This window comes from Cebidichthys violaceus, unplaced genomic scaffold (genome assembly GCF_023349555.1).
Source record: "Cebidichthys violaceus isolate CVI_PGR_0920_01 unplaced genomic scaffold, fCebVio1.0.p SCAF_9, whole genome shotgun sequence".
Classification (NCBI taxonomy): Eukaryota; Metazoa; Chordata; class Actinopteri; order Perciformes; family Stichaeidae; genus Cebidichthys; species Cebidichthys violaceus.
This window is the reverse complement of record NW_027176975.1, coordinates 15609171-15634606: the sequence shown is the minus strand read 5'-3', so window position 1 is coordinate 15634606 and position 25436 is coordinate 15609171. Positions and strand designations below refer to the sequence as shown.

At 38.6% G+C, this 25436-nt stretch overlaps 2 protein-coding genes across 2 annotated transcripts; both read left to right on the top strand.

Moving 5' to 3' along the window:
- Positions 1-7531: 7531 nt before the first annotated feature.
- On the top strand, positions 7532-15825 carry adrb3a (adrenoceptor beta 3a). The gene is made up of 2 exons (XM_068704156.1): positions 7532-9317; positions 14820-15825. The coding sequence occupies exons 1-2, from the start codon at positions 7999-8001 to the stop codon at positions 14845-14847; spliced, it is 1347 nt and encodes a 448-aa protein (XP_068560257.1). The 5' UTR covers positions 7532-7998; the 3' UTR covers positions 14848-15825.
- Positions 15826-19151: 3326 nt separating this feature from the next.
- On the top strand, positions 19152-23527 carry got1l1 (glutamic-oxaloacetic transaminase 1 like 1). Its single transcript, XM_068703898.1, has 8 exons — positions 19152-19326; positions 19997-20178; positions 20420-20543; positions 21000-21217; positions 21310-21460; positions 22183-22348; positions 22620-22762; positions 23045-23527. The coding sequence occupies exons 1-8, from the start codon at positions 19152-19154 to the stop codon at positions 23242-23244; spliced, it is 1359 nt and encodes a 452-aa protein (XP_068559999.1). The 3' UTR covers positions 23245-23527.
- The last annotated feature ends 1909 nt before the right edge of the window (positions 23528-25436 follow it).

The window sequence follows — 25436 nt, the reverse complement described above, 5'->3', positions numbered from 1 at the left end:
CTTGTCCAAAAGATTTTCAAAAGTTTCCAAACAAACAAACGTTTAACAAGAAAAGTCACAACAATCCAAACTGTGGGGAAGGTGTGATGTAAAAACTAAAATTATTATTATAAATAATAAAGAATTAATCTGGATACCGATGACTTAAACATGTAGGATCATGAACATAAAACTGATTGTGCATTCAGATAAAAAGTTGAGCCTTTTTTGAATAGAATAGCTTGACCCCTTTCGTATTGCATGTTCACACTCGTACCGCTGGCTCCTGTTCTACTTTTGTCTGACAGGATGAAGACATTAAACGTCTCTCTTGCCTCTTCCCAAAAAAGCAATAGTCGGCACTTCGGCAGATCCAAACAACATCTTCAATTAAACAAATGGCCTACTATTAGTGCTGCTGAATATGAGCAAACTGATGTCAGCAAGATTTACACTCTCTTCATTTCTCCACTGGCAATGAGTGGGAGAGTGACTGCATGGACCTTTCCAAGCATGGGAGTGTTGGCACTGAACAGATGGATTGCGTTGTGAATTGAAATGTAAGCTTGTAAAGACCAGATGGCTGCCACGGATCAGGCCTTCCCTATATGCTGTTAGTCTTGACAGAGAAATACCAGAGGTTTTTTTAATACCAGCTGATTGAAGAATATCGCCTTTGAGGTTTCTATGGAGAGGAGGGAAACATTCCCAGGGTGCAGTATATGTAGGGAGTTAGCGTGTAATAAACAGGCTTTCTAAAGACTAATGACTGCTTGATGATTCACATCTTGCCATTATGAGAAAACCCGACACTGTAAATCTGTTGTTTTTTCCAAGGAAGTATGCTTTTGTGGACAAATAAAACAATATATATAAAAAAATAAAACATGATAAAATATTTCTATGGTGCCCTTCCCGTAGATAACATGTGATAAAATGGAGAAAACATGATGCAGTGCCATATAGGCTACCCTACATCCTAGAAAACTTTCAACATGCTGGAGAATATTCATATTTCCAGTGCCCCTGTCCATCAGACAGCCTGAGTCTGTTACAGTAAGAATAACTATGTTAATCTGAAGAATTTGCACATGATAAAACAGATCAGACATTACGCATTTGGACTGATTGCTAAATTACATCATATGTAAGGTAAATCACAACTAAAAATGGTTAAAGTTATTCTTGCAAAGGCATTGTTATTTAATCACTGCATGCACAGTATAATAATCTCACCATCACAAGTCTTTCTGTGATAGTGAGAAAGCTGTCACAGCTGAGTCCACTATCAACAACTCTTCTAATGCCAGTTGCCGTGCTTGACTACACTAGGACCAGGTCCAGGTCCAATGGTATCTTCTCACGCAAAGACAAATGAGCATCTATCAAGCTGTCAGCTCCACAGTGGTGACAGAAATGCCGTCAAATTGGGCCTCTTGGTCATCAAGTTTAAAAAGGCGCCAGTGTTTTGCTTTTGCCCTCTTTTCCCTTTTGTGAATACACTCACAATTCCACAACTTCCTGCCAGATGAGTGACAAAGTGCCCTTGAGAAAAAAAAATCTTTTTAAACCTATATGGGGCAAACAGGAAGGAGACCTTGTGTGTGTGTTGGCAAAGAAAAGCATGCTACAACACAAGTTGATTAAACGTCTATTAGATTCTCTCTCTGGACTGTTTGTCTTAGGAGTGACGTTTATTGGCTACAAATAAGTACAGATGCACACAGCTTTCTACCTACTGTAGACATGACGAAGTCTGTGAAATGTTCAGCGTGTCTGTCACAATACATTTACTAACCCAAATATGATGCTATATCTAAAGTGCAAACAAAATGTCACTATGTTCAACAGGAAGCTGGAGAGAGCACAATGTTGGCTTAGTTTGGCATAAACACTGGAAACAGCTAGCCTTGCTCTATCCTGAAGTAACAAATCCACCTACCAGCACCTCTAAATTCACAGATTAACACGTTAAATCGCGTTTGTTTAATCCGTACAAAAACTGAAGCTTTGAAGAAACAAACATTTTGTGAGATTTAGATGTAATGGTGGTTGGATTTTGTTAGCTATGGACAGAGGCATGCTGGCTGTTTCCCTCTGTTAGCTAAGATAACCATTTCTCAGCTGTACCTTAATACTGAATGGACAGATTGGTGTCCGTCGATCACCTCATCTAACTCTCAGCAGTAAAGTATTTGACAAAATGTAGCTGCTTTAGAAAAGCCATAAAGGACTTCATTGGACAGATGCTACATACATACTTGAAGCCGTCAACCATGTATTCAGTTAGCATTATAATTTAGGGATTTTAAAACTGATGTTACACAAGGCTACACCCAGGTCCCAGCAGCAGCATGCCAGCTACCACCCGGTCTGGCGTCCGGATCAACACCAACAAGTGGGTGAGTCCTGAGACCTACACCATCCATACATACTGCAACGGAGGAGACATTTTACCCATCAATAATGCAAACTCAATTGTCACTCATTTCAGTCCACTGACTAACACACACACTGATATGGATACCTGCTCACAACAAATTGAAAACTCTGAACATTGCGCTGTAACAACGAAAGTGAAACAAAGCGGCCTGAATCCAGCTATTAGAAGATTACGTACACATAAACTTTTCAAAACGGTCAATCATGCGAGCAATTGTGCTCTGGGATACGCACGCAAGACCTAAAGGACTGTTTGGGGGGCATTTGAATATTCAAAGTCTCGTGCCTAAAATGGATCAAATAAAACATCTTGTTGTGGATTCAAACCTGGACTTTCTATGTCTCTCAGAAACGTGGCTACATATAAACTCGCCCTCTGTTGCTTTGAATGTACGCTGATACAATATATTTAGAAGAGATAGATCTAGTGGTAAAGGAGGAGGAGTAATGTTTTACGTTAAAGAACACCTTAACTGCAGCCAGATTGAGTGGTCAAGTGATGTCAAATTGGAATGTATTGGTCTGAAAGTGTCACTATCATCTCAAATGTCTTTTACTCTTATCTGTCTCTACAGACCACCATTGTCCAAATGTGAATTTTATGATCAGCTTAATTCCATGTTAAAGGAATGTGACTTTGACAAAGAGGTTATATTAATGGGTGATTTTAATGTAAATTGGGAGGATAAGTCTGGAAGTAAATCCCTAAAACGTACAATTGATAGTTTTAATATGACCCAGTTGGTGAACGAACCCACAAGGATAACCCACTCTTCTCAGTCCCAGATTGATTTGATTTTTAGTAATAAACCAGAAAGAATTATCTAAACACACAATATGGTAACTGGTATGTCTGACCATAATTTAATACTTTTAACAAGAAAACTTACAAAGAAACGTTTTAATATCTCTTCTACCAGAAAGGCTTATCAATTAAGAATACCGAAAGGTGACCAAAATTCATTTGAGGATGCTATACAAGGAATTGATTGGAGCAACTGTTTAACAGGTGCAAGTGTGGAGGATGACAGCAACATCTTCTTATCCACAATACAGACCACAATTAACAGTTTCCTTAAAAAATCCAAAATTAAACAAAATCAAAAAAACACACTTGCATGGTTAAATAGTGACATCTGGAATTTAATGAAAAAATGGGACTATGCGTTAAAACTGGCACTCAAGTCTAAATTAGGAAATAATAGGCAGAAATCCATAATGCTGAGAAACCAGATAACAAAAGAACTTAGAAAAGCAAAAGCTATTTTTTTTTTATTAAGATCATTGATGAAGCAGGAGGTAATTCTAAAATAATATGGGATAATCTAAAGAAGTTAACAGACAAGCATAACAGCAATTCAATGAAGCAACTTAAAATGAATGTGAAAGGGTGTCTTACACAAGATGAAGTTGTAATTTGTACAGCTTTCAATTTATACTTCATCAACTCAGTGGAAGCTTTAACTCAAAGCTCCAATATTGGTCAATTTCATCTTATACCAGTAAATGAAGGTCAACAATGCTTCTCTATTCAGGATGTCTCTGAATCTACTGTCACCAGAGTTCTAGGCTCACTCAAGTACTCTAGGGCCAAAGATGTTTATGGAATTGACAATATTTTTCTAAAGAAACACAAAGGCACACTCGCTCACCCGATCACAAGCATTGTCAACAAATCTCTCAGGCAATGTGTGTTTCCGAAAGGATGGAAATCAGCCATAGTAACACCCATTTTTAAGTCAGGAGATTCAACCGATGTCTCTAATTATCGGCCAATCAGTATTCTCCCTGCTGTTTGCAAAATTGCTGAGAAATGTGTTGCAGAGCAACTTATTAAACATCTCAACAGCTCTCCATATAAGCTGCATATGCAGTTTGGTTACAGGGCTAATCATTCGACTGAAACAGCCAACTGCTTCCTCTTAGAGAATGTGAAGCTCAAAATGGATAAAGGGGGTGTAATAGCAATGGTTTTTCTTGACCTCAAGAAGGCTTTTGATACAGTTAATCACAATGTCCTGATTAATAAACTGTCAAAGTTTAGAGTCTCTTGCCTTGCTGAAATCCTACCTTGAAGGAAGAACCCAGTGGGTCAGAGTGGGTGATGTTTCATCATCTACTCTGAGGTCTAATGTGGGAGTACCCCAGGGTTCTATTTTAGGACCTTTATTATTCAGTTTATACATTAATGATTTGCCGGGTGTCTGCAATGGCTGTAGTATTCAAATGTATGCTGACGATACAGTGATTTATGTGCACGCAAAGAACAAAGAACAAGCTGCACTTAAACTCACGTCCACAATGACAAATGTAACTAAATGGCTTGCAGATTCCTGCCTTCACCTGAATGTTAAAAAGACTGTTTGTATGTTCTTCACAAAGAGGGCTTGCAAAGTGTCACCGGAGCCAGATGTTTATGTTGCTGGTGAGAGGCTACAGGTAGTGTCAGATTTTAAATATTTAGGAATTTTTATTGATTCTAATCTCTCTTTTAAAAAGCAGGTAAAACATGTGACAAAGGTCTTAAAATTTAATCTCATGAATTTCAGATATATAAGAAACAGTCTAACCATGCAGGCTGCGAAACTGTATTTTAATGCGATGATTGTCCCCCATCTGACCTACTGCTTAACCAGCTGGGCACAAGCTAGCAGCACAACATTAACATCTATTCATATTCTCCATAAACAAGCTCTAAAAACTCTTGATAAAAAAAAACAAAAGTCACCATCACTGCAATATCCTCATCAAACACCATATCTTGAATTGGGAGAACCTCATTAAATTCACTGATGTGTGTCTGTTTTTAAAAATTTTACATGGTATGGCCCCGCCTCCGCTTAGTGATTTTATTAAACAAAGCGCTCAAAGCAGCAGACTCACTAGATCTGCTTCAAGAGGTGATTGTGTCATTTCACATAGGTCAAGCTCTTTTAGCAAATCTACATTCTCTGTGAAGGCAGCTCACTCGTGGAATGCTCTGCCACCACATATACGCACACAAAACACATACAAAACATTCAAACATAGCCTTAAGGAATGGCTTGTTGCCAATCAGGTGTGCAAGCATTGATGTACTGTCTGTCCTGCCTGCTTGTTTTGCCTATATGTGCATTTGTCTTGTTCAGTGTTGCTATTTTCCATTTTTGATGTGTGTTATGTGTCTCAGTGTTATATATGTGCTTGTACTGTAGGTGGGTTTGTTCTGCTCTGCTCTAGTGTTGTACACTTTTCTTTTGCTTATATGTGTATTGGTTTTGTCTATACGTTACTGTCTATCTATGAATTTTAATTCCATTTTATTTTAAATTTTGTAATTTTTAGGCAGCCTTCGAACATCTGGCCGGAGACAGCAGATGAAAACTAGCCTCTCTGGCTAACTCTGGTTCACTTACAGTTTCACTGTTGATTGGTGTGCATTGTCCCTGCAAAATAAATAAACAAATAAAATAAATACATAGATGTGATAAAGTAATGTCCTGCCAGAGTTTGTAAACCTTGGCGTTCAGAGTTGTATATTTGCATGTTGATCTGATCAGATTTATTTGGAGCAATGTAAAGAAGTTGCAAACATTGACCTATTACCTTTCGAGTTTACAGTATATGATGAAGTTGTTGGCAAACAGCTGCTTATTTACACATTCAGCAGTTACAGAGCAACTTTAGCATTCTTTTAGAGTTGTGTTTCTGACCTTAGTGAATATAAGTCTAATGTTCACTATCTTTATTTTTTTTCTGGTCTTCAGAGGGAAATATCTGGCTCCTTGTCTGCAGCACACAGTTTTTGGGTTTGACAGCTGAACTATGAGCTGAAACTCACTATAAAGCTCCATAAAGCTTTGTGAGTTGCAGATTCAATTATGATTCTCCTTTTCATATTGTCTTTATTTTGTCAATTAATAAATGTATTAATATAAAAATATTGATTATAACTTCTTAAAAAGGAGAAAAGTTATATGAATCAATAATAAATGATTGCAACATTAAGGGCAAAGATCATCATGAAAGATATGTAGAAAGATATGAAAATGATTCTCTTGTTATTCTTCTCATTAAGTAAAAGTAAAAAGCAAGGTGGGAATAAACGCAGAGCAATCACAGCTGCAGTTGTACAGCTGATCACACCAAAGAAGGAACTGCTCGGTGACAACAGAGCTCAGCACCGCAGCAGAGCGCTGGATATCTCAAGTGGATCGCATGAAATGCATTTCCCTGATTGTTCTTCTTCAATGCACCGGCTTCAGTATAAGCGAGATAGCGATCTATTATTTTCTTTTACTGCTTTAAGTCAAAGAGAGGGCATTTATTTCCTAGTCTAGTTGGGGGTGCCTCATGTTTTGTGGTCTGCCAAGTTGACCACAAACTGTATTACAAATAATCCTTTAGAGGCCTAAGAGCCATAATAAAGGGGAGATAAGTGAGCTATAATCAGAATTAAAAACTATTCTTGCCAAAAAAGTCCAAAATGTTAATGTTTAATGCAAAGCCGGTGCTCAAATGAATGACAAAACATTGAGTTGAGCCTTGGAAGTGTGTGTTCGACATAATCCAGCATCATTTGACAATCAGAACAGAAGCCAGCAGTGGAAAAGTCTGTCACATTGTTGACACAGTCAAGTGACAGATACAGTTAATGGGTTAACATGCTTAGTGCAGCTGCTTCATTCAACACAATATCAGTGACATTATAAAATAATGAGCTGATGGTCATCACATACTTTTAAACTTACAAATAAACAATGTTGTTGTCATAAAGATAATTTTTTGCCGTTTTGACAAACATTACACACATAACAAGCTCTAATGCTGGATTAGTTCTTTTCCTATGGTTAAGTGTGTGTGTGTGTCTATGTGTGTGTGTGATTGTTCGCATATGTGTGTGTGTGGCCCTATTAGGGTACTGAGCCCTGTATGGCTTCAGCACACAGAGAACACTTTTCAACTCCTCCCCTCTGCCTTCAGCCAGGGTGTGATTAGAGCCAATACAATCTTGGGCAACCTGCACTGGGAGAGTGAGAGAGATAGAGATAGAGAGAGAGAGAGAGAGAGAGAGACAGCAAAAGAAAGAGTGGGCAGCCACTCTGGTGCACTCTGGTGGTTCTTGCAACGGTGTCAGTGCTGCTTGACAGTCCGACTGTTGCATTGTGGCTCATGTAGGATTCAGAAGAAACACTGCAAACTACTCTAATCCCAGTGGACACGGACGGATTTTCTTCTCAAAAACTTTTTCCCACTTTATGTTTCCTGGATTCAAGAAAGAGTTGCACCTCCGTGAACTAATACAACTTTGTGGAAAGTTGGGATACATCTTTTTTTTTTAAAACATGCTGCTGTTGCCTAAACAAGAAGAACTTCTACTAACAATCAAGTCTTGTTCATCCCGTATGGAACCATGGAAAGCCACTACTGCCTTTTGAACACAGCCAAACAAGACTTCCAAGCTCTGAAATGTAAGCAGTAACTGCAAAGTAAAGAATACCTATTATTTAGTGAGCAGATTTATGATGCTTGTAAGAAGCGCAGAATCTTCTGTTTTGTTAACTTTGACATAAAAAAACAAATCCTCAGCTGATCATAATGGATGGAAACCTGAGCACTTTAGCATCCTATGTGATCAACAGAACAGAGCCCTATCACACGGCTGTGGGACCCTGGAGCCTCATCATACTGGTCATCATCATACTGACTATAGTGGTGGGAAACCTGCTGGTCATCATCGCTGTAGCTCACACTTCACAGCTACAAACAACGACAAACATTTTCATTATGTCGCTGGCGTGCGCGGACCTCATCATGGGGGTCCTCGTGGTGCCTCTGGGGGCCACTATTGTGGTGACTGGTAACTGGCAGCTCAGTGACACATTCTGTAAGTTCTGGACTTCTGTGGACGTCCTGTGTGTGACGGCAAGCATCGAGACGCTCTGCGTCATAGCAGTGGATCGGTATATAGCCATCACGAGGCCGCTCCGATACAAGGTTCTACTCAATAAGTGGCGTGCGAGGGCAATAGTCTGCTTAGTGTGGATTGTGTCCGCTTTAATTTCCTTTGTGCCAATTATGAAAGGGTATTGGCGTGATAATGACGATGAAGCAGTGAAGAAGTGCAACGAGACCCCTACATGCTGTGACTTTGTGACCAACAGGGCCTTTGCTATTGTATCTTCGATAGTGTCTTTTTACATTCCACTGCTCATAATGATATTTGTGTATGCAAAAGTCTTTCGAATAGCCACACGGCAGGTCCAGCTCATAGATAAGAATCGCTTGCGTTTTCAGAATGAGTGTTCAATAGCGCAGGTGCAAGTTGGCCCCCACATTAATAATATCCTGTCAACAACGTGTGCAGGCTCCAGCAGCTGTGGCAGCGCAGTACGGAGAAAGAACGTCAAGCGGAGGCCGTCACGGCTCATTCTTGTCAAAGAGCACAAGGCCCTGAAGACTTTGGGGATCATCATGGGGACCTTCACTGTGTGTTGGCTGCCGTTCTTCGTCGCCAACATCATCAATGCATTTGAAAGAGACATTCCCTCAGAGAGAATCTTCCGACTGTTAAACTGGCTGGGTTACATCAACTCCGGCCTCAATCCTATCATCTACTGCAGGAGTCCAGAGTTTCGTACTGCGTTCAAGAACCTGCTGGGCTGTCCGTGGTGGTCCAACCTGTGGCTCAATACTTTCTATAAAGAGCTGCAGACCCGCTGCTCCTGCTTTTTATGGCAGGCTGAGTCGGGCACTGCAGCCGGGTCTTTCCAAAAGCCTAAAACCAGTAGGACTGAGGTCAGTGAGAGTCTGGCCAGCACTCATGGAAGCAGCAAAAGCGAGGAGGCTTTCCCTGATCCTCTGCAGTCCAACGGCTGCACACAAATCAGTGACTTATCAGAGCCAGAAACCAAATTGTAAGTTTCCTTTTCTTCCTATTTAAAAAAAAAAAGTATGATGAATGTTTTAAAAACATCCACCACCTCAAGTTTAAACAGTGAAACCATAGTTTAAAGACAATGATGTAAATCATTTTGACAGCTATGTACACCTGAACATTACGCATAACCACAATGGCAACATCAAGATCAATAACAGTGTTTTAACTTTTTCCAATATTTGAATTAGGAAAATAATTCAATACAAATGTTTAATATCAACAACAGTCAAAGGACTGTAGATAACATTTTCGAAATTTTGAGCTTGATAGAAAACTTTTGTTTTTCTGATCACAGTGCATTTCCTAAACATATAAATCCAGATTTGGACATATTATAAAACTGTTGCTGTTGCCCAGTAATAAAATAGTTTGGAACACAACAGTGCAGAAAAATAAATAATTTATGGAGGATTGGCTGCAGTCGGGGTGTTGCAATATCACCAAACTACAAATGAAACATAATATTTAGATTTTCATGCATGACTCAATAAACATTTGAGGACTACCTGTATCAGTTACTGCTCGATGTTAACGGTAATCAATCAACCCAGAAGATGTTAATATAGTAACAATATTGCTGGTACTGTGTTTTCGGTTGTAGAATGTTTTTTTAGCACACTCCTTAATAATAGTTAACAATATCAATAATCTATTTTCATAGAAGCCCTAATGTAAATGTATTTTTTTTTGGTAAATTTTATTATGCAGTATTTAAAAACAGTGTCTCTTCATGACAGAGATGACTATAAAATGGCTCTTTAAAACCACTGGGCAATGTGACATTTCCAAATAGTGTGGCTTTCTACCTCTTAATGGGCCTCAGTGTGCCATGCCCAACGCCGCCTGCAGCAGATAATCGTTATCACTTACACACAAGACTTCCCCCATAACTGGAGGGGCTGTTTACAAGACTGACAACTAATGAGAACACCTAGTTAACATGGGTTAAATGGGGTTGATGGAATACACTACTACAAGATGACAGCAAGCCTGTCACAGAATACAGCAAGATATGTAATAATCAGGAGTTGAGCTATAACTCTAGAAATGGAATAGAAAGTTTTTTATTTACTAATAATTTAATAAGTAAAAGCTAGCTATATATGATGTAAGAATTGTTCCATTTACAAAAAATGTACTGTATATTTGCTGTATTATTGAATCTTGTGCTCTGAATTTGATTTGAAGTTTTCAAAATGTAATAATTTATTATAATAAGTAATAATTATCATGAATCAAACATGTGTCACAATTGAAGGTCTCGAGTGCCGTTTTGTTGTAACAAATAACATAATTGCTATGAGTTTAAAGTGGTTGAAATTAAGATTAGTGAGCAGTGTTAAATTTAAGAACATTAAATTCAAATTCCCAAATCATAATTCAATTTACATATATATATATATATATATATATATATATATATATATATATATATATATATATACATACATATATATATACAGATCATTTTTCTCTTTTCTTTACATGACATCCTCTCAGTGGAATACTACAGACACAATCAATGCAGCTGTAAAACAGTAGTCATTTGGGAGCATGTAAAAGCCTTCCTTAAAAGGAGCCTGGTGTGATCTGTGGTAAATCACCCCAAGGGGAAGGCTCAGCAGACTCACCCTGCGCTTTGAGCAGGATTACAAACGTAAGTGAGACCAGCCGTTTGAAAATGACTCTGGCGGGGCTGTGGCTTGGAGACAGGTTTAATCAGGGTATATGACACACGGTTCCAGGTAGAGTCTGCACTGCTGGTTTGTTGAGTGCCAATAACACCATGCTAGGCCTCCTTCATCCCTGTCAACCTTCTATATCTACGTAACTAGCCACACAAAAGAGCAATTGTGCATATTTCCTTTTAACCCTGGGATGACATGCAACAGCCGGTTTATTATCACCAGTTACTTTGTTTTCATAGGACTACATGCAGGCATATTACTGCTGCCCTTATCAACATCCACAGCAGCCTTCTCCTTCTGTCACGTAAGCACCATGTGATATATGACAAGTGCAATTTTTCACAGTGATATTTTTGGTCATCGAATCATCATTGATCATGTGACATTGTGCATTTCTGCGAGGCTGTAATGAAAAGTATTTATGATACGTATTTTTGGTACAGAAACATCAACATTCAACATATGGTTTTGAAGAAACGTATGATGACAAAAACATTTTTCAGGCGACTGAGTTGAACTGGAAGCAAATGTCCTAAGTTGTGCAGAGTCCACATGATATTTTTTACAGCATCAGTGAATTTAGCTGTCTCTCCCTCTGTTTTTCATATTGCTCTAAAGTGAGACAGGCGGCTTCTGCATTAGTCCTAATATGTGTTTGTAAGCACAGTTAACTCATGAATGAGAACACTAGAATTAAGCTAACAGAGAGCGGAACATTATATTTCAAAGAGCAGCAGCCTACTAGGTGGTGACTAAACTGCAGAGTGAATGTTGAGAAGAGATGAAGAGTCTAATAGACCGGTTCACAGTAAAGACACAAGACTAATATTCCTGCAGAATTACAGTACAGGAGACAGACATGCACGTGAGATCATGACACAATATCATAATTATTGCTCATACTCTACAGAAAACAAGCCGTGTGCTAGAGCTGTGCCGCTGCATCGCAATTGAAGAGACACACGTGAGGAAACAATTTGTCAACATGTTGCTGAGAAAAACAGCTGCAAAAACTCAAAGAAGGATAGGCTTGTATGGCCATCACATGTGCACACTGAAATACTTTCCACCTCAGAAGGATAAACATTAACAAGATCTCGTGTGAAAAGCAGACACTGATGGCACAGGGACAAGAAATCACTGAGACTGAGCTGTACAGATTTCACTCTAATGGGTTAGCAGTGCAAATACATTTCATGGACTCTTTTGTCATTAGTACACACAAGAAAAATATAATTATGATGAAAACAAATAAATATGACACATACTTGGATATATGTTGTTGGTCTTAGCTTGTGAACTTCCAGCTTTTTTTTATTTGTTATTTTTTTTAAAGCACAAATAACCAGACATTACACAAAGCACAGAGAGATGGAAGTGGAGAATGACATTTCCAGTATTAATACTGACTCACTAAAGTCACTACAAGTGGCTCATTGCTCCAAATTAAGTGTAAATATTTCAGATATAATCATGAGGACAAATCTAAAAGGATTTTTTGTTTATAATGCTGGCATCTTAGGTTTATAAATGACTGTGTGTTACTGGAACAAACTGTTCATCATTATAGTAGCTTAATACATAAATATAATTGTATTTCCCACACAAGCAAACATGAGTCCTCCCAGAGCGACCTGTGCTTTATTAATGGACACCTTGTGAGTGCAGTATGAGTGTGAAAATATAGCATGCAGTAAACTCGGAAAATAATTTAAGTTATTTCTGATGTATCATATACTGTACAGGGTAAGTCATCTGTTAAACAGGAATTTGGACAGGCGAAAAACATTTGCTGTGATTGAGAAGCTTTTTTTTTTACTACACTGAGCTGCTAATGTGTGGCAGATTAAAGCTCTGTGTGATGTCAAAGTGGCTCGAATGCTGGTGTTATAAGTTAAAGCACTGCAGTGAGCATATCTGTAGGCGCACATTAAGGCATCTTGATGTTTTGATGGTGTTTTAGGAGGGGCAAGCGTGCATTAATTCTTTCTTTCCTGTGCTGTTACCCCATAATTCAGAGCTTTTCTCTGCAGCATGCCAACAGGGCCTCCAAACCAAACTCACACACCAGCTTCCATAATGTGCATTTAGTTAGCTTAGAGCGAGATCAAGCCTAAGGCAGCATGAAACAAGAAGCAGGACAAAGCGAAACATGGTGGTAGTGACCAGTGAGAAACCTCCACCACTCCCTTTCAGGCCTGGCTGATATCAGAAACGATCCCACAGCAGTGCGATCTTTAAATGTAGGCATCCGGGAGTTGAGCAAACACTTGAGAACAGTAAAACTTTAAATAGTCAAGGTTTGGACAGATAAAAATAGGCAATAAAGCGTAACAGCAGCTAAAATCAATACTTTATCATGTTACAATATTAAAGTAACAGTGTTCAGAATACCAATACTTTATTGCTATAGATAGATAGATAGAACAATTAATTAATGATTTTAACCATTTAAATAACAAACTGATCATCTAATACATTGATTTACTGTATGACTGGTAATTCTACTTTTATAAAATAAAAAAGCAAATCTACATAATGATACATGGAAGTACTTTAAGTATTTGCTCGTCATATGTTTGTCAGTATGACGGCAAACAATTCTGAATTGAGGGCTGATTGGTTGATTAAACGTCTAGTAAACTGTCACTGGTTGTTGCAGCTAGCTGTTCTTAGTTTAATTATATGTGATTAGGGCTATTTATATATTGAAAACTGTGTTCAGATTGATTTTATGTTAGTAAAATATGCACAATATTGGTAATTGAATACATTTGTTTAAAGTTCAGCCCTACTTTATATACTTCTTCATGAGAAAAAATCACCTCAGTTGTCAGTTTTGTTCTTAATTTAATGTATTTTAATGAGTTTGTGTTGAAATAGAGAGGTGCTCCTAATATTTAATAGAATTTCAAAAATCATGTAAACTAAATGATTTCTAGCCACATGCCTTTGACAGGCAGATATTTAAAGACAGAAAATACACATGTCACAGATGATGGATGGATTTTCCTTAACTTTGATGAATTTAACTTCTTTAACATTTAACTACTAAATATGTGCCAGCTATGTCTGTGGTTTGTGATTTAAAATAATCCAACAATAATCCATGTGTGAATGTGAGATTCAACAGAATGTGTAACATAATATTATTCCTGGAGTCTTTTTCCATTAATTCTTCCAAATGCATCAACTGAAATAGACCAAAGACTACACGGAGTCTTCTGCAGTAAAAATGATTATATTCCATAAATCTATGGGAATTCTGATGTTTCCTGCATATTTGTTTTCAGTATTTCATGCACATTTCAGTGAAGCTTACAGTTCTAGGTAGTTTATGTCTTCCTGTGGAGACATGCAGTTAAGGTGATAGCATCAGAATTCCAATCTTGTTAGTGGAAAAAAAGGTTTCAAAGCATAAAAAGAAGAGGGCAAACTTACAGTAACTTTCTGTAATTGACAAGAAAAAATAAATAAAAAGGTCAGTAACCTGTAAGACAACAAATCATTGTTGTTGTCTTGGAACTTTCTTATCTGATAGAAACTGGAATGTAAAACAGGGTGTGAGCAGCGCAGGCAACAAGTCATACTGCACTGAAATAGCTCATTTGTTCGCAGGATCACATCTCACGGCACTGCACACCATGTCAAAGATGTTGGCATGGTTTAAAGGTTTATAATGAGAGCGCTGGCTGACCTTGGTATCAGGTGCAGCACACCTCATAACATGTTAGACACTACATGTTATCACATGTGAGATTCACTCATGTCTTTTTTCCATCTATTTTCAGCTTCACATTGCAGGAAAAGGACGGATGAACTGTAAAATGTCACGCTACTCCAGTAAACTATGATTCCCTGGAGTTACTGGGATTCCTACAAAGGCAGAGACCAAAGAACAGCGAGGACACGCTTAAGTACAACCACCGGCCCTAACAAACGTAGCTGAGAGAAGCTGACCCCAAAGAGACGAATGTATTGACTGTAGAGAAAACAGCTAATTTGGTCTGGACAGGAACAGTGTGACTGTTTCTGTGGACAGGAGATGGACCACTCCAGCTCAGCACCTCACAGACATTAAGTGACACCAAAGTATCCTGAAAGAAACAATGCTGCAGCTTTTAAATGCAATCCAGTTAACCTTTGGCCACAATGTATGTGGCCTGTGGTTTCCAAAATTACAGAATAAACTAGTTTTGTACAGTATATTATCTGGTAAGTTATTCATGATACACTGAATCTTTAGGAAAACACAAAAGTTGTCTAACTTTATACGAGGTCATGATTCCGGCAAGGCTGTCCTCACTGTCAGTGTAATATGAGCTAAACCAAAGGGCTGTGCATTTAAATTCTGGTGTCTGTTTTCAGTCTTTCTGTTTTAAGCCTGAACTCTGTGTCCACACATTAGTTATCTACGATTAGTTATACCACAGCTATGGAAAATGTTTATTTTCGATTGGTGGCTGTTAAAATATTGTATCAGAACAACTCAATCATAATTCCTGTCTACAGTTAACCATCAGAATTCTATGTGCAAGGTACAGTATTACAAACTGCAGCTCACCATGACAAAACACTTCTGCTACATGCTGTTTCCAGTCTACTCCTTACCTTCGGCAAGCAGCAATGGTAAAGGCTCAATAACACACTCTCACATGTCATTGAAAAATAATGGTCTTTGTGGAGGAAACATTTTCTCAACGTCATCCATTGTTTTGTTTAATCGGGACACCTTGTTGTGTGTTATTACTCACTTAACATCATCGTCTGTTGGATTGAGAAATAAAATATTATAAAACTGTGTAACATTGGTCATGTGTGCTCTGTGTGCAAACTCAGCACTATGAAAGTAAAAAAAGGCCGTAGTGATGTAAATCACATAAAACCCTGAGTCGACAATGTTGGAATGTAAACACCACTGAGTTTCTAGCATTGAAATAGTTTGCTTTAAACCAATCTATCTGGTTACCTCATCCTAAACAACAATGGCGGTTCCTGAAGAGGTTAGCGTAGATGTTGCAATAGAATCAGTTATTTCAGACCTGGAGAATTTTTCTTCATTGAAAGAAGAGCAAAAAAATGACACTGAAGGCTTTTCTGCTTTTCTCAATAAAAAAGACGTTTCCACTCTTCTCCCAGACTGGCTTTGGCAAGAGTTTGATTGACCGATGGTTAATCCAATCACCTGCCAAGTAGTTTTGGAAAGTGCCTGCCCTTTTTCAAAATGTCTCCAATGACGGCTTCTCAGATAGTGCAACAAACTATCTTTCACATAATCTATCTGGATCAATATGGTTTGAAATTGCCTCTTGGAAATTTCATGTAGTATAATTTCAAAAACTTCTGTTCAATCTAAAATAAATATCTGGTCATTTTCACATCTAAAAATTGAAGTCAAGGCAAACACTTGGACATCCAGGCTGCAAAGGATAAGTAATGGAGCCTGAATAGTATCAATAAGACTGTTTACATTCTGTCAGAAAGCATGGATACTTGAAAGTTTTATCTGAATTCATTTCTGAACACTATCCATTCAATGGTCTTTTAATTTATTTATAAAACATGTCTTATGGCATGTGTTAAGACAATTCTAAACAATTTCATCTTTCTTATTTTAAGTAATCCTTCAGCCACCGAAACCACCATCACCTCTGGCTCTGCTATTGTTTGAGCAGATGTCATGTTATGGTATGAGAGACATTTACAAGATCTGAAAGTCTAAAATATAAACCAAGAGCCGAATGCAAGATATTTGAAAACAAACTGCGGCCAACATTAGCTCTGCCAGGTGGGGCGAGTGACTACTTAAATATCATTCAACAAGGAGTGGAAACAATTACTCTGTCTGAGGTAAAGCTACATTTGTATCAGCTGATTCCTGTGACAATGTTTATTCAAGTGCCGAGTTAGAGTTAACTTTTAGGTAAAAAATATATATAAGCCGCCACTTAAGCTACAACTAAGAGTATTTGATAAGATATCAAATGTTAATCAATGTTTAACGCCCAAAAACTTGAAAAATATTGATTGATTTAATAAGCAATCAAACATTCACCATTGTGCAAGTAAGGTGAAGGGGACGAATTAAATTATATTCACTCTATTATATTCAGCTCTTCTAGATCAAAAAAACTCTCAATTATACATGACATACTAATATATTCCATGTTGCTTTGCAGGAATATTTTTTAAATTATGTGAAGAAGGCACTCTAATCAAACACAGTGTTTGAATAAAAGTGTTTAATCTTGGATCTACTTTGAAGTGTGCAGTTTTTTAATTCTCTTGTCTCTCTCTTCTCTTGATTGGACATGCAAAAACACGCCTTTAAAGACTTTAAACACTGTTCATCACAACCTTCCCGTCAAGGATTTCCTGTGCCAACAACTTGCCCTGAGACTCAGTGTCACAGTTTTCTTCAGGCCACACGGATATCTTCAGAACACAGGGCATCTCAGTCAAAAAGTCCTTTGCACCAAATTTAGACCTAAGAGCTCTGCTCACCAGTTAGGAGCCCTTGAATCTAACAAGTCAACAGCATCTTAATTAGATTCACTTTTGTGGATTCATCCTGGTAATATGATAGCGGGACTGGTAAACATACCAATGGGTCTAGCTTACAACTCTGCCATGGCATCCTTTTTCTCACTCCTTTACAAAGCGGTAGATAAAAGAATATGTGTCTTTACCCCAGATAACCACAAGCCTGGAATCAACAGTGGCTTCATTATAACACTTTTTGCTGTTACCTCTGTACACGTGTTTCTGGGTTCATTGTGTACTGACTGTAATGGACAACTGGGCAAACACAAATAACCTGACATCCCACAGATAATTCAAATGCAGCCATAATGCAGTGTGATGGGAGGAAAACATGCCCTGCAGTCAACAGAGTGAAAGGTACATGTTTAGTTGTTACTGCCTGAGAGCAAAATATAAAATTCACTTTTTTATACACTCACTATTCAGTGCTGATGTTTAACAATCGCACAAGGAAAGGAAAAAATCCATCACAGGAAGTAATAAGACACTAAGGTCTCTGCTGACAGCCATCTCAGTACATCTCTACACATAATATTGCTATTATATTTGCTATTATGCTTAAATCTCTGAAAGCTGTACTCTGAGAAGTAACAGAGGATGAGGCAAGCTGAGCAAAAGTATTTTTCTTCTATTACTCCTGGTCAGCTAATTGACAGGAATGACTACGGTTTGGCCATCTACTGCCATCTAGTGCAGTGCTTTGTGACTACCAGCTTCATAAAGTGAACTACAGAACCTCAAGAGGATTCCTTTGATTCTGGTTTGCAATAACTGTGAGATTCACTGCTACTTCTTCATCCACATGAAATGGCTGTTCTTCAGTTCTCTTCCCCAGAGGAACATCTCTATTTCTCAGAAGCCTTATGCACAAACACTGTGGTGTTTTGTTACAACCGAAGGAGCATTACGCTGTCTGGATGTAGCTACGCTGTAAGGATGTGCAATTTGCTGCACATGCACATACAGAATATACTCTGCACACATTTCAAATCATCATAAACTAATTTAGATTACAAAGGAAATATAATTCCACAATCTAAAAGGCAAGTTTGATCTCTAAATATTCTAGGAGGAAAAATATAACCATCTGTACAAAGATGTAGCCTAATGCATCAGTGAAACCCATGAAAGAAAGAAAGCCTCTACAAAATATGCTTCTACACACACTAAGTGAACCTGCAACACTTAAACTATGCTTCTTAACTCACTGTCTAAATTATTGTTCCTTCATTAATGTGAGGAGGCTACAGGTCCTTTGTAGAAGCACCAAAACAAACCCTAATGAGAAGCAGACGGAGCTCTCTGAGCTGATTTGTTGTCAGTGTTAAAGACTGAAGCCAATACATTTGGGACTTGTCTTCACCTAAACTCATCCTTTCATGTTCTTATAAGTTAGTCTCTTTGATGATAGCTCACTGTGATGACAAAAGTAAACTCACCAGACCCACAAATTAGGTAGTGATGAACTCCTCCATCACCGTTGCCGGGGGTGACAGTATCCAAATACGTGCTGTAGCTTGGCAACAGTGCCCAAACAAAAGGCTCGCGCCTTGCGGGCTGATTTCCTGGCTGTGTTGAAGATGAGCGGACCCAGCAGCAGCCTTAATGAAAATGTGGTCAAGCAAAATGGAGACCCAAGAGATCATCTCTCTGTGTTTACCAATACCCTCACTCCAGCAGGGAGTCCTGAAACAAGGCTATTGTCTGCCTTCAAGAAAGACACTCACACCAGGAAGGCTTACCTGGCAGGGAGAGGTAAGTCTGCTTGTACATTCATGAACATATTGTGTAGTCAATTGACTTTCTTTGAGGATTCTCAAAATGTATGCTAGCTATAGTTTTCAAGGTGCATGGTACAAGAGCAGAAGGGAAAAAAGTAGGCTATCTTCTCAGCTTTAAATCAGAGCTTAACACTTGAACAGTCGACAGTTGGTACATTTTAATTATTTAATTGAATTACAGACTCAATCTGGAGGTCCATAGACATTACACATAGGTATTTTAACCCTAAAAAACTGGAGCAGCTCAGGGCTCTGTGTGGACCAGAGTGCTCTTGAAATACCTGCAAGCAAACTTAATCCTAAAAGCACCCATCTTTACACTTTATTATCTTTTTAATGGTTCAATAATGTTCAAACTCTTTACCTTGACATATGCAATAAACTAAGACAATACCTTCTAAAGCATATTGTCAGTAGAGGACTTGTACTACCACATGGTTTAAACCCTTTACCTGATCGTTGCCCCTTGCTTGTTTCTAGATGACATAATAACTACAAATCACACATTGAAACTGAAAAAGCATATATTTAAGAAATAGTGTGATCAATTCTATTTGAGGGTGGACTTTGTGAAATTATTTTTCACAGATTGAGACAGTGTCTTGTTGGATGAAGAAATGTTTGCAATAACGTCTCTTCCGCAGAGTATTACAGCGAGGAAGGGAAGACCTTTGAACTGCGTCTTGTTCGAAAAATAAAGCAACAGCAAAGCGCTGATCCCACTTCTCGTCCGGAGTATCCATCCTCTCTTGGTGTGACAGAATTCACCAGGCGAGCCACGGAGGTAGCTTTGGGGAAGAGCGCTCGAGCTATAGTGGAGGATCGGGTAATATCAGCTGTACATGAGCACCGTAACTGATTGTAGTTTCGATATTTATTCACGCCTTAGATGGAACAGCAGCAAACACAAAGAGATTAAGTAGTAGCCTGTACTTAATCACCCATCAATCAGCATTGTGCAGAGGAATAGAATTACACAGTCATGGATTTATGTCCACCATCATCCTCAGAATAAATCAGCACAAGATTAGTACTCAACTCCTGGTGTTTCGTGACTTTTGTTGCAGGTGTTCGGTGTCCAAACTCCTGGTTTTACAGCTGCTGTGCGTCTTGGGACTGAACTCTTGAGACACTGGTATGATGTCTGTGCTGTTTGGTGCGGGCCAGTCTACCTCTCTTCCCCCTGTGATGGTAAGTTACACCTCACCTCCTCTTAATGCTGGTGCACATTAGATTATGCTCTTGAAACATAAATAGCACTCTGCATGTAGCTAATAATCCCAGTGTGGTGATTGCAACTGCATCCACTACTTGTTCATCCTGTACATCCAGACTAGAGGATGACTCATATGTATGCCACAAGTGAATTAATGATTGGCTAACAATGGACAGCAGCAGTATCCATAGCAACATATACTGTGGCATAGATAAAACTATTGTATGCAGCTCAGACTAAAGGTTAAAATGTTGGATAATTCAATTGTTTTCAAAAGAAATGAACCACAGCATAAAAAAATTTGTTTTCACTCACATTGGTGGCTCCATACTAATATTACACACTGGAGTTTAAAGCAACATTGATTTTGAGGAGTTTGTATTGCTTTAGGTGTCTAATATAATGTTTTGTCTTCTTGATCCTCCCTGCAGACTCATTGGCTGGCATCTTCCAGGCAGCAGGGATTCAAGATATCCGTGAGTATTATTACTGGGATTACAAGCAGCGGGGCATTTGTTTGGAAAAGCTTCTGGAGGATCTGGCGAAGGCTCCGGAGCAAAGTGTTGTTGTTCTGTCAGCATCTGCCCACTATCCTACCGGAGCAGACCTCTCTCAGGATCAATGGGCTGCGATTGCAAATCTCATCATGGTAACAGACATGTAAATTTACGCTCTCTAACAAAAATTGTCAACTTCGATCACTTGATTACTTAGATCATTTGCTGTGGACTCTTTCAACAGAGGCGTAGGCTTTTCCCTTTCTTCTTGCTGCCTCCTCAGGCGCTCTGCTATGGAGATTTAGAGCGGGGTGCCTGGCCTGTTCAGTACTGTGCATCGCAGGGGATGGAGCTCCTCTGTGCTCAGTCGTTCTCACACTGCTTTGGACTATATGGTGAGTATGTAATGTTAGGAATACCACTCAATCCAATGGTATATGTGTTTCACCCTATGGCCATGGGCCAAAATGAGCCCATGCAACAAAACGTGATCTGTGACATTATATCTGTACAACCCCGAGCTGTTCGAATGTTAAAAGAAAATACAGAATGTCAAGTTGAACATTTTTGCCAGAAAATGTATGATTAGTTTCTACGGAGTCACAGTTACCTTTTAATTTTGAGCTTTATACAGAGGAAACCTCTTAAAGTGATCACATCTGGCTGAGTCAAATGATCAGTATAATCACTCTCTACTGGATTATCAACACATTGTCAGGCAGGTTGTTATTTTGGGGACATTTTATGCCTTTATTTAATTGTGATAGTGGAGAGAGACGGGCAATGTGGGGCAAGAAAGTAGGGGAATTACATGCAGCAAACGGTCCTGCTAGCAAGCCGGCAACTGAACCTGAGACTCACTGCTCAGGGCATTTGTGCCCATGGTGTCGCCTATTGGGTCGCCCCATATTGAGAAGAACATCAACTTATTTCTGTAAGACTTGGTGATTATTCACTTACCCAAAACTGAGTGCTGTATTTCATTTTCAAAAGTGTCCTACTTCAACTTAATTTTCAATAACACAAACATAAGAGAATGGGAGTGCAACGTTACACTACTACTGTTGGGACACAGTGTTTCTCCACATCAGACTCATCTTCTACTTCCTTTCGCAAGGTGAGGCTGTCGGGCACCTTCTGTGCGTCTTAAAGCAGAACTCCCTCCTGTTTTCCATGGAGTCTCAAGCTGACAAAATAGTGAGGTCGCTCTGGGCCCAGCCATCCGCAGGAGGAGCACATGTTGTTGCCACAGTGCTCAGTAACCCAGCCCATCTTGTTGAATGGTGAGTAATGCTCCATTTGAATGTATAACCTAGCATAGAATGCGGCTTGGGCGGCCACATTGCTGCTGTATCAGTAGATGTCCATGGCGATGGCTGGACTGTTTCAGGCTTTCCCAGAGGCATGCAATGCGTCAAAAAGTTGTACTGGTGATGAAATCCTTAATTTACAAAATGCAACTTTTGCTCAATGGATCTTTCATGTTTTGCACATCCTGAATTACATGCTTTAGATATAATTTCCCAAATGCTGTCCATTTTTTCTGTTTCCCAGGAAGGAAGAAGTAAAGTGCATTGTGGAGAGATGTATGCTGATCAGAGAAATTTTGAGAGAAAGGCTGAGGCTTTTGGGAACTCCGGGTTGCTGGGACCATCTGACTCAACAAGGTGGACTCTACTGTTTTACAGGCTTGAATGGTGAGTTTCTGCCATGTTGGACTTTTGTCAGTGTTATATAATATGCACTTATTGCAGTTAATCAATTTTAAATAAATATTCATGATTTCCGTGCCATTAAAGGGATTTGACTTTTACACTCTACTTGATTATGTAAAAATAGAGATAATCGTTAATGATACCAATTTACATGGATTGCTGTAATGCATTTGCAAATTAACATTTTGTTTAAATACTTCCTTTCCTTCCATGATATCATAAATACAGATGTGCTTTCACAATATTTCTTATTTTTTGTTTTAGGTGAGCAGGTAGAATTTTTGTCTAAGAAGAGACACATCTATCTGCTCCCCAGTGGCTGTCTGAACGTGAGTGCAATCAACAGTCGTAACTTGGACTATATCGTCGAGTCCATTCATCTGGCTCTGACCACTTCCTTCTCACCATGTGGCTTTCGGTCAAGCACTACAATCAGTGTCAAAGGGGCTTTTCAGTCTGACTGAAATTCTCATTTAAATCAAACCTTTCATGTGTCACAGTTTCAAGACTACTGTTAATACAATTGTAGGTTCAGCTATTGCAAAGTCCATCTGGTAAACATACAGAAAAAAGTAGAACAACATATGATTGCTTTTTGAATTAACCCTGCCTTAGAGGAGCAATCTATCCAACTATAAAGCCAGTCTGCCCGTGTGTTCTTGGCATATCTCGAGATCGGCTCATCTGATCCACTTCCCACTTGGAGGGTGTATTGCTGGGGACCCAATGGAGTACTTTGACTTTCGACACGCGACACATTCAATATTTATAAACTTTGAATACACAAGCTAAAAGCGCTCCGTGCAGCAGCGGGGGCGTGGCTTCAGGGCTCTGCATTCCAGCATGTTGTCTGCAGCTTGTTTTCAAAGCCCCTGTTTGAAAATGATCACAGCTAATTTCCAAACAGGCATTATTTGGATAAATCAACCACGTATTGGGAATCAAAATGGTTACTTTCTTACATGGAAACATATTATAACCTAACAAAGTGACATATTAACAGTACTCAAAACGTTCAAACTTTTAAGACCGCTCAGTAGAAAGTCCTGCATCGGCACTGTGTACTTAAATGTACTTGTTCAAGATGGAGTTTTCAATTATTATTTTTTAATTAAAGAAAAATTAAAAAATTAAAAAAAATTAAAAAATTCAAGATGGAGCTTTCAATTTATAATGCTGGAAAGTTAAATTAATTATAATTCCTCATATTTTATTTACTATATATTTTGTTTGTAAAAGCAAAGCAACTAACATTTGTCTGTCAGGTAAATGTATTAGTCGAATGTTTTCCTCTAAAGTAGAACTACACAGTAAGAAGTATACAGTTGAGTTGCATATTTTGCACATTTTTAATGTGTAATTTTTATTTGGGGTACAATGAGTTAGAATAGTAACATAATTCAATATTTTTCATATCCAAACATCATAATCAATCTATGGCTGTTTGGGGCCCTTTTAGTCGGCCCAGGTTACCTTGTCTCAAGGTAAAGTCTGCCCCTGGTGTGTTTTCCTGAAGCAGAGTATTCACTTCACTGGTGTTTCTCACCGTGAGTAGCCGCAACTTGGGTATGTGACACAACTACTACTGTCATGGCAACTGAGGACCTGAGAAAGCACAGAGTCGAGTGGGAAGTTGTTTGTATGAGCGGTTCTCGAGAAAGCTGCGAGCAGCAACAGCACAGGCCAAACATTCGGCCTGTGCTGAATAGGCTTTTTTTGTATTTAACTGGCACTGCACTAGACATAAATAATTTTAACAGAGACCAGGCTGTGATGGCCCTTCAGGTGAGATATTAGTATGGGATGTGGTCATGAGTCCTGTGTGGGGCGTGTACAGTACACTAGCTCAGCCATAGGTAAAATAATATAACAGTGGTGGAGTAATATTTGTGTTTAGATTTTGTTACTTTACCTGCTTTTGTCTGCAGCAAATATTGCTGTCACTCCAAGGTTTACAGGCTTAAATGTATATACATATGTATTTACACTTTTTACACAGTTGTGTATGCTTTGTCTCCTATTGTTTAATCCGTACACAAATGTAAAATTAAATGTAAAAATATTCATTTGTGGTTCTACAAAGGGAAAAAACAAAACTGCTGTTTTTAAGTGTTTGTTTTTGTATGGATTAATGGTGACATTTGTAAGATCTGGCCACATACTCCAAAGAAGTATAGGGGGCAGCATTCCACCTCTATAACTGGGTCCATACAATCTAAGGTTGCTGTCATCAGTTATTTTTAAAAAGCCAACTACTAACTTACAGCATGGCAAGAATATGCAAAACTCAATCAAACTGTTGAAACTCTGTGAGCCGGTCAAAATAACACTGCTGTCTTATAATATCCACGTCTGGCTTTGTCCTGTAGTTGATATTGGATTAAATCAGAAACAGTGGCAGAAACAAGAAAAGAACCCACCTCTTCTGCTGGGTGCTGCAGTGACTCACTATTGCCTCTCAATGTAGTGAAGTGGTATTACAGTACAGGAAAGGCCGCGGCTAGCTGGTTAGCATGCTTATTTCAGTAGATCTTTCATACATGTCTTTGACATAATGTTAACAGCACTATTTCTTTACATTCTGTTGATAATGTTAGTTCAGTTTTTTTATGTTTGAGAAATTCTGGCCATGTCTTACAGAAACAAACAAATGTTA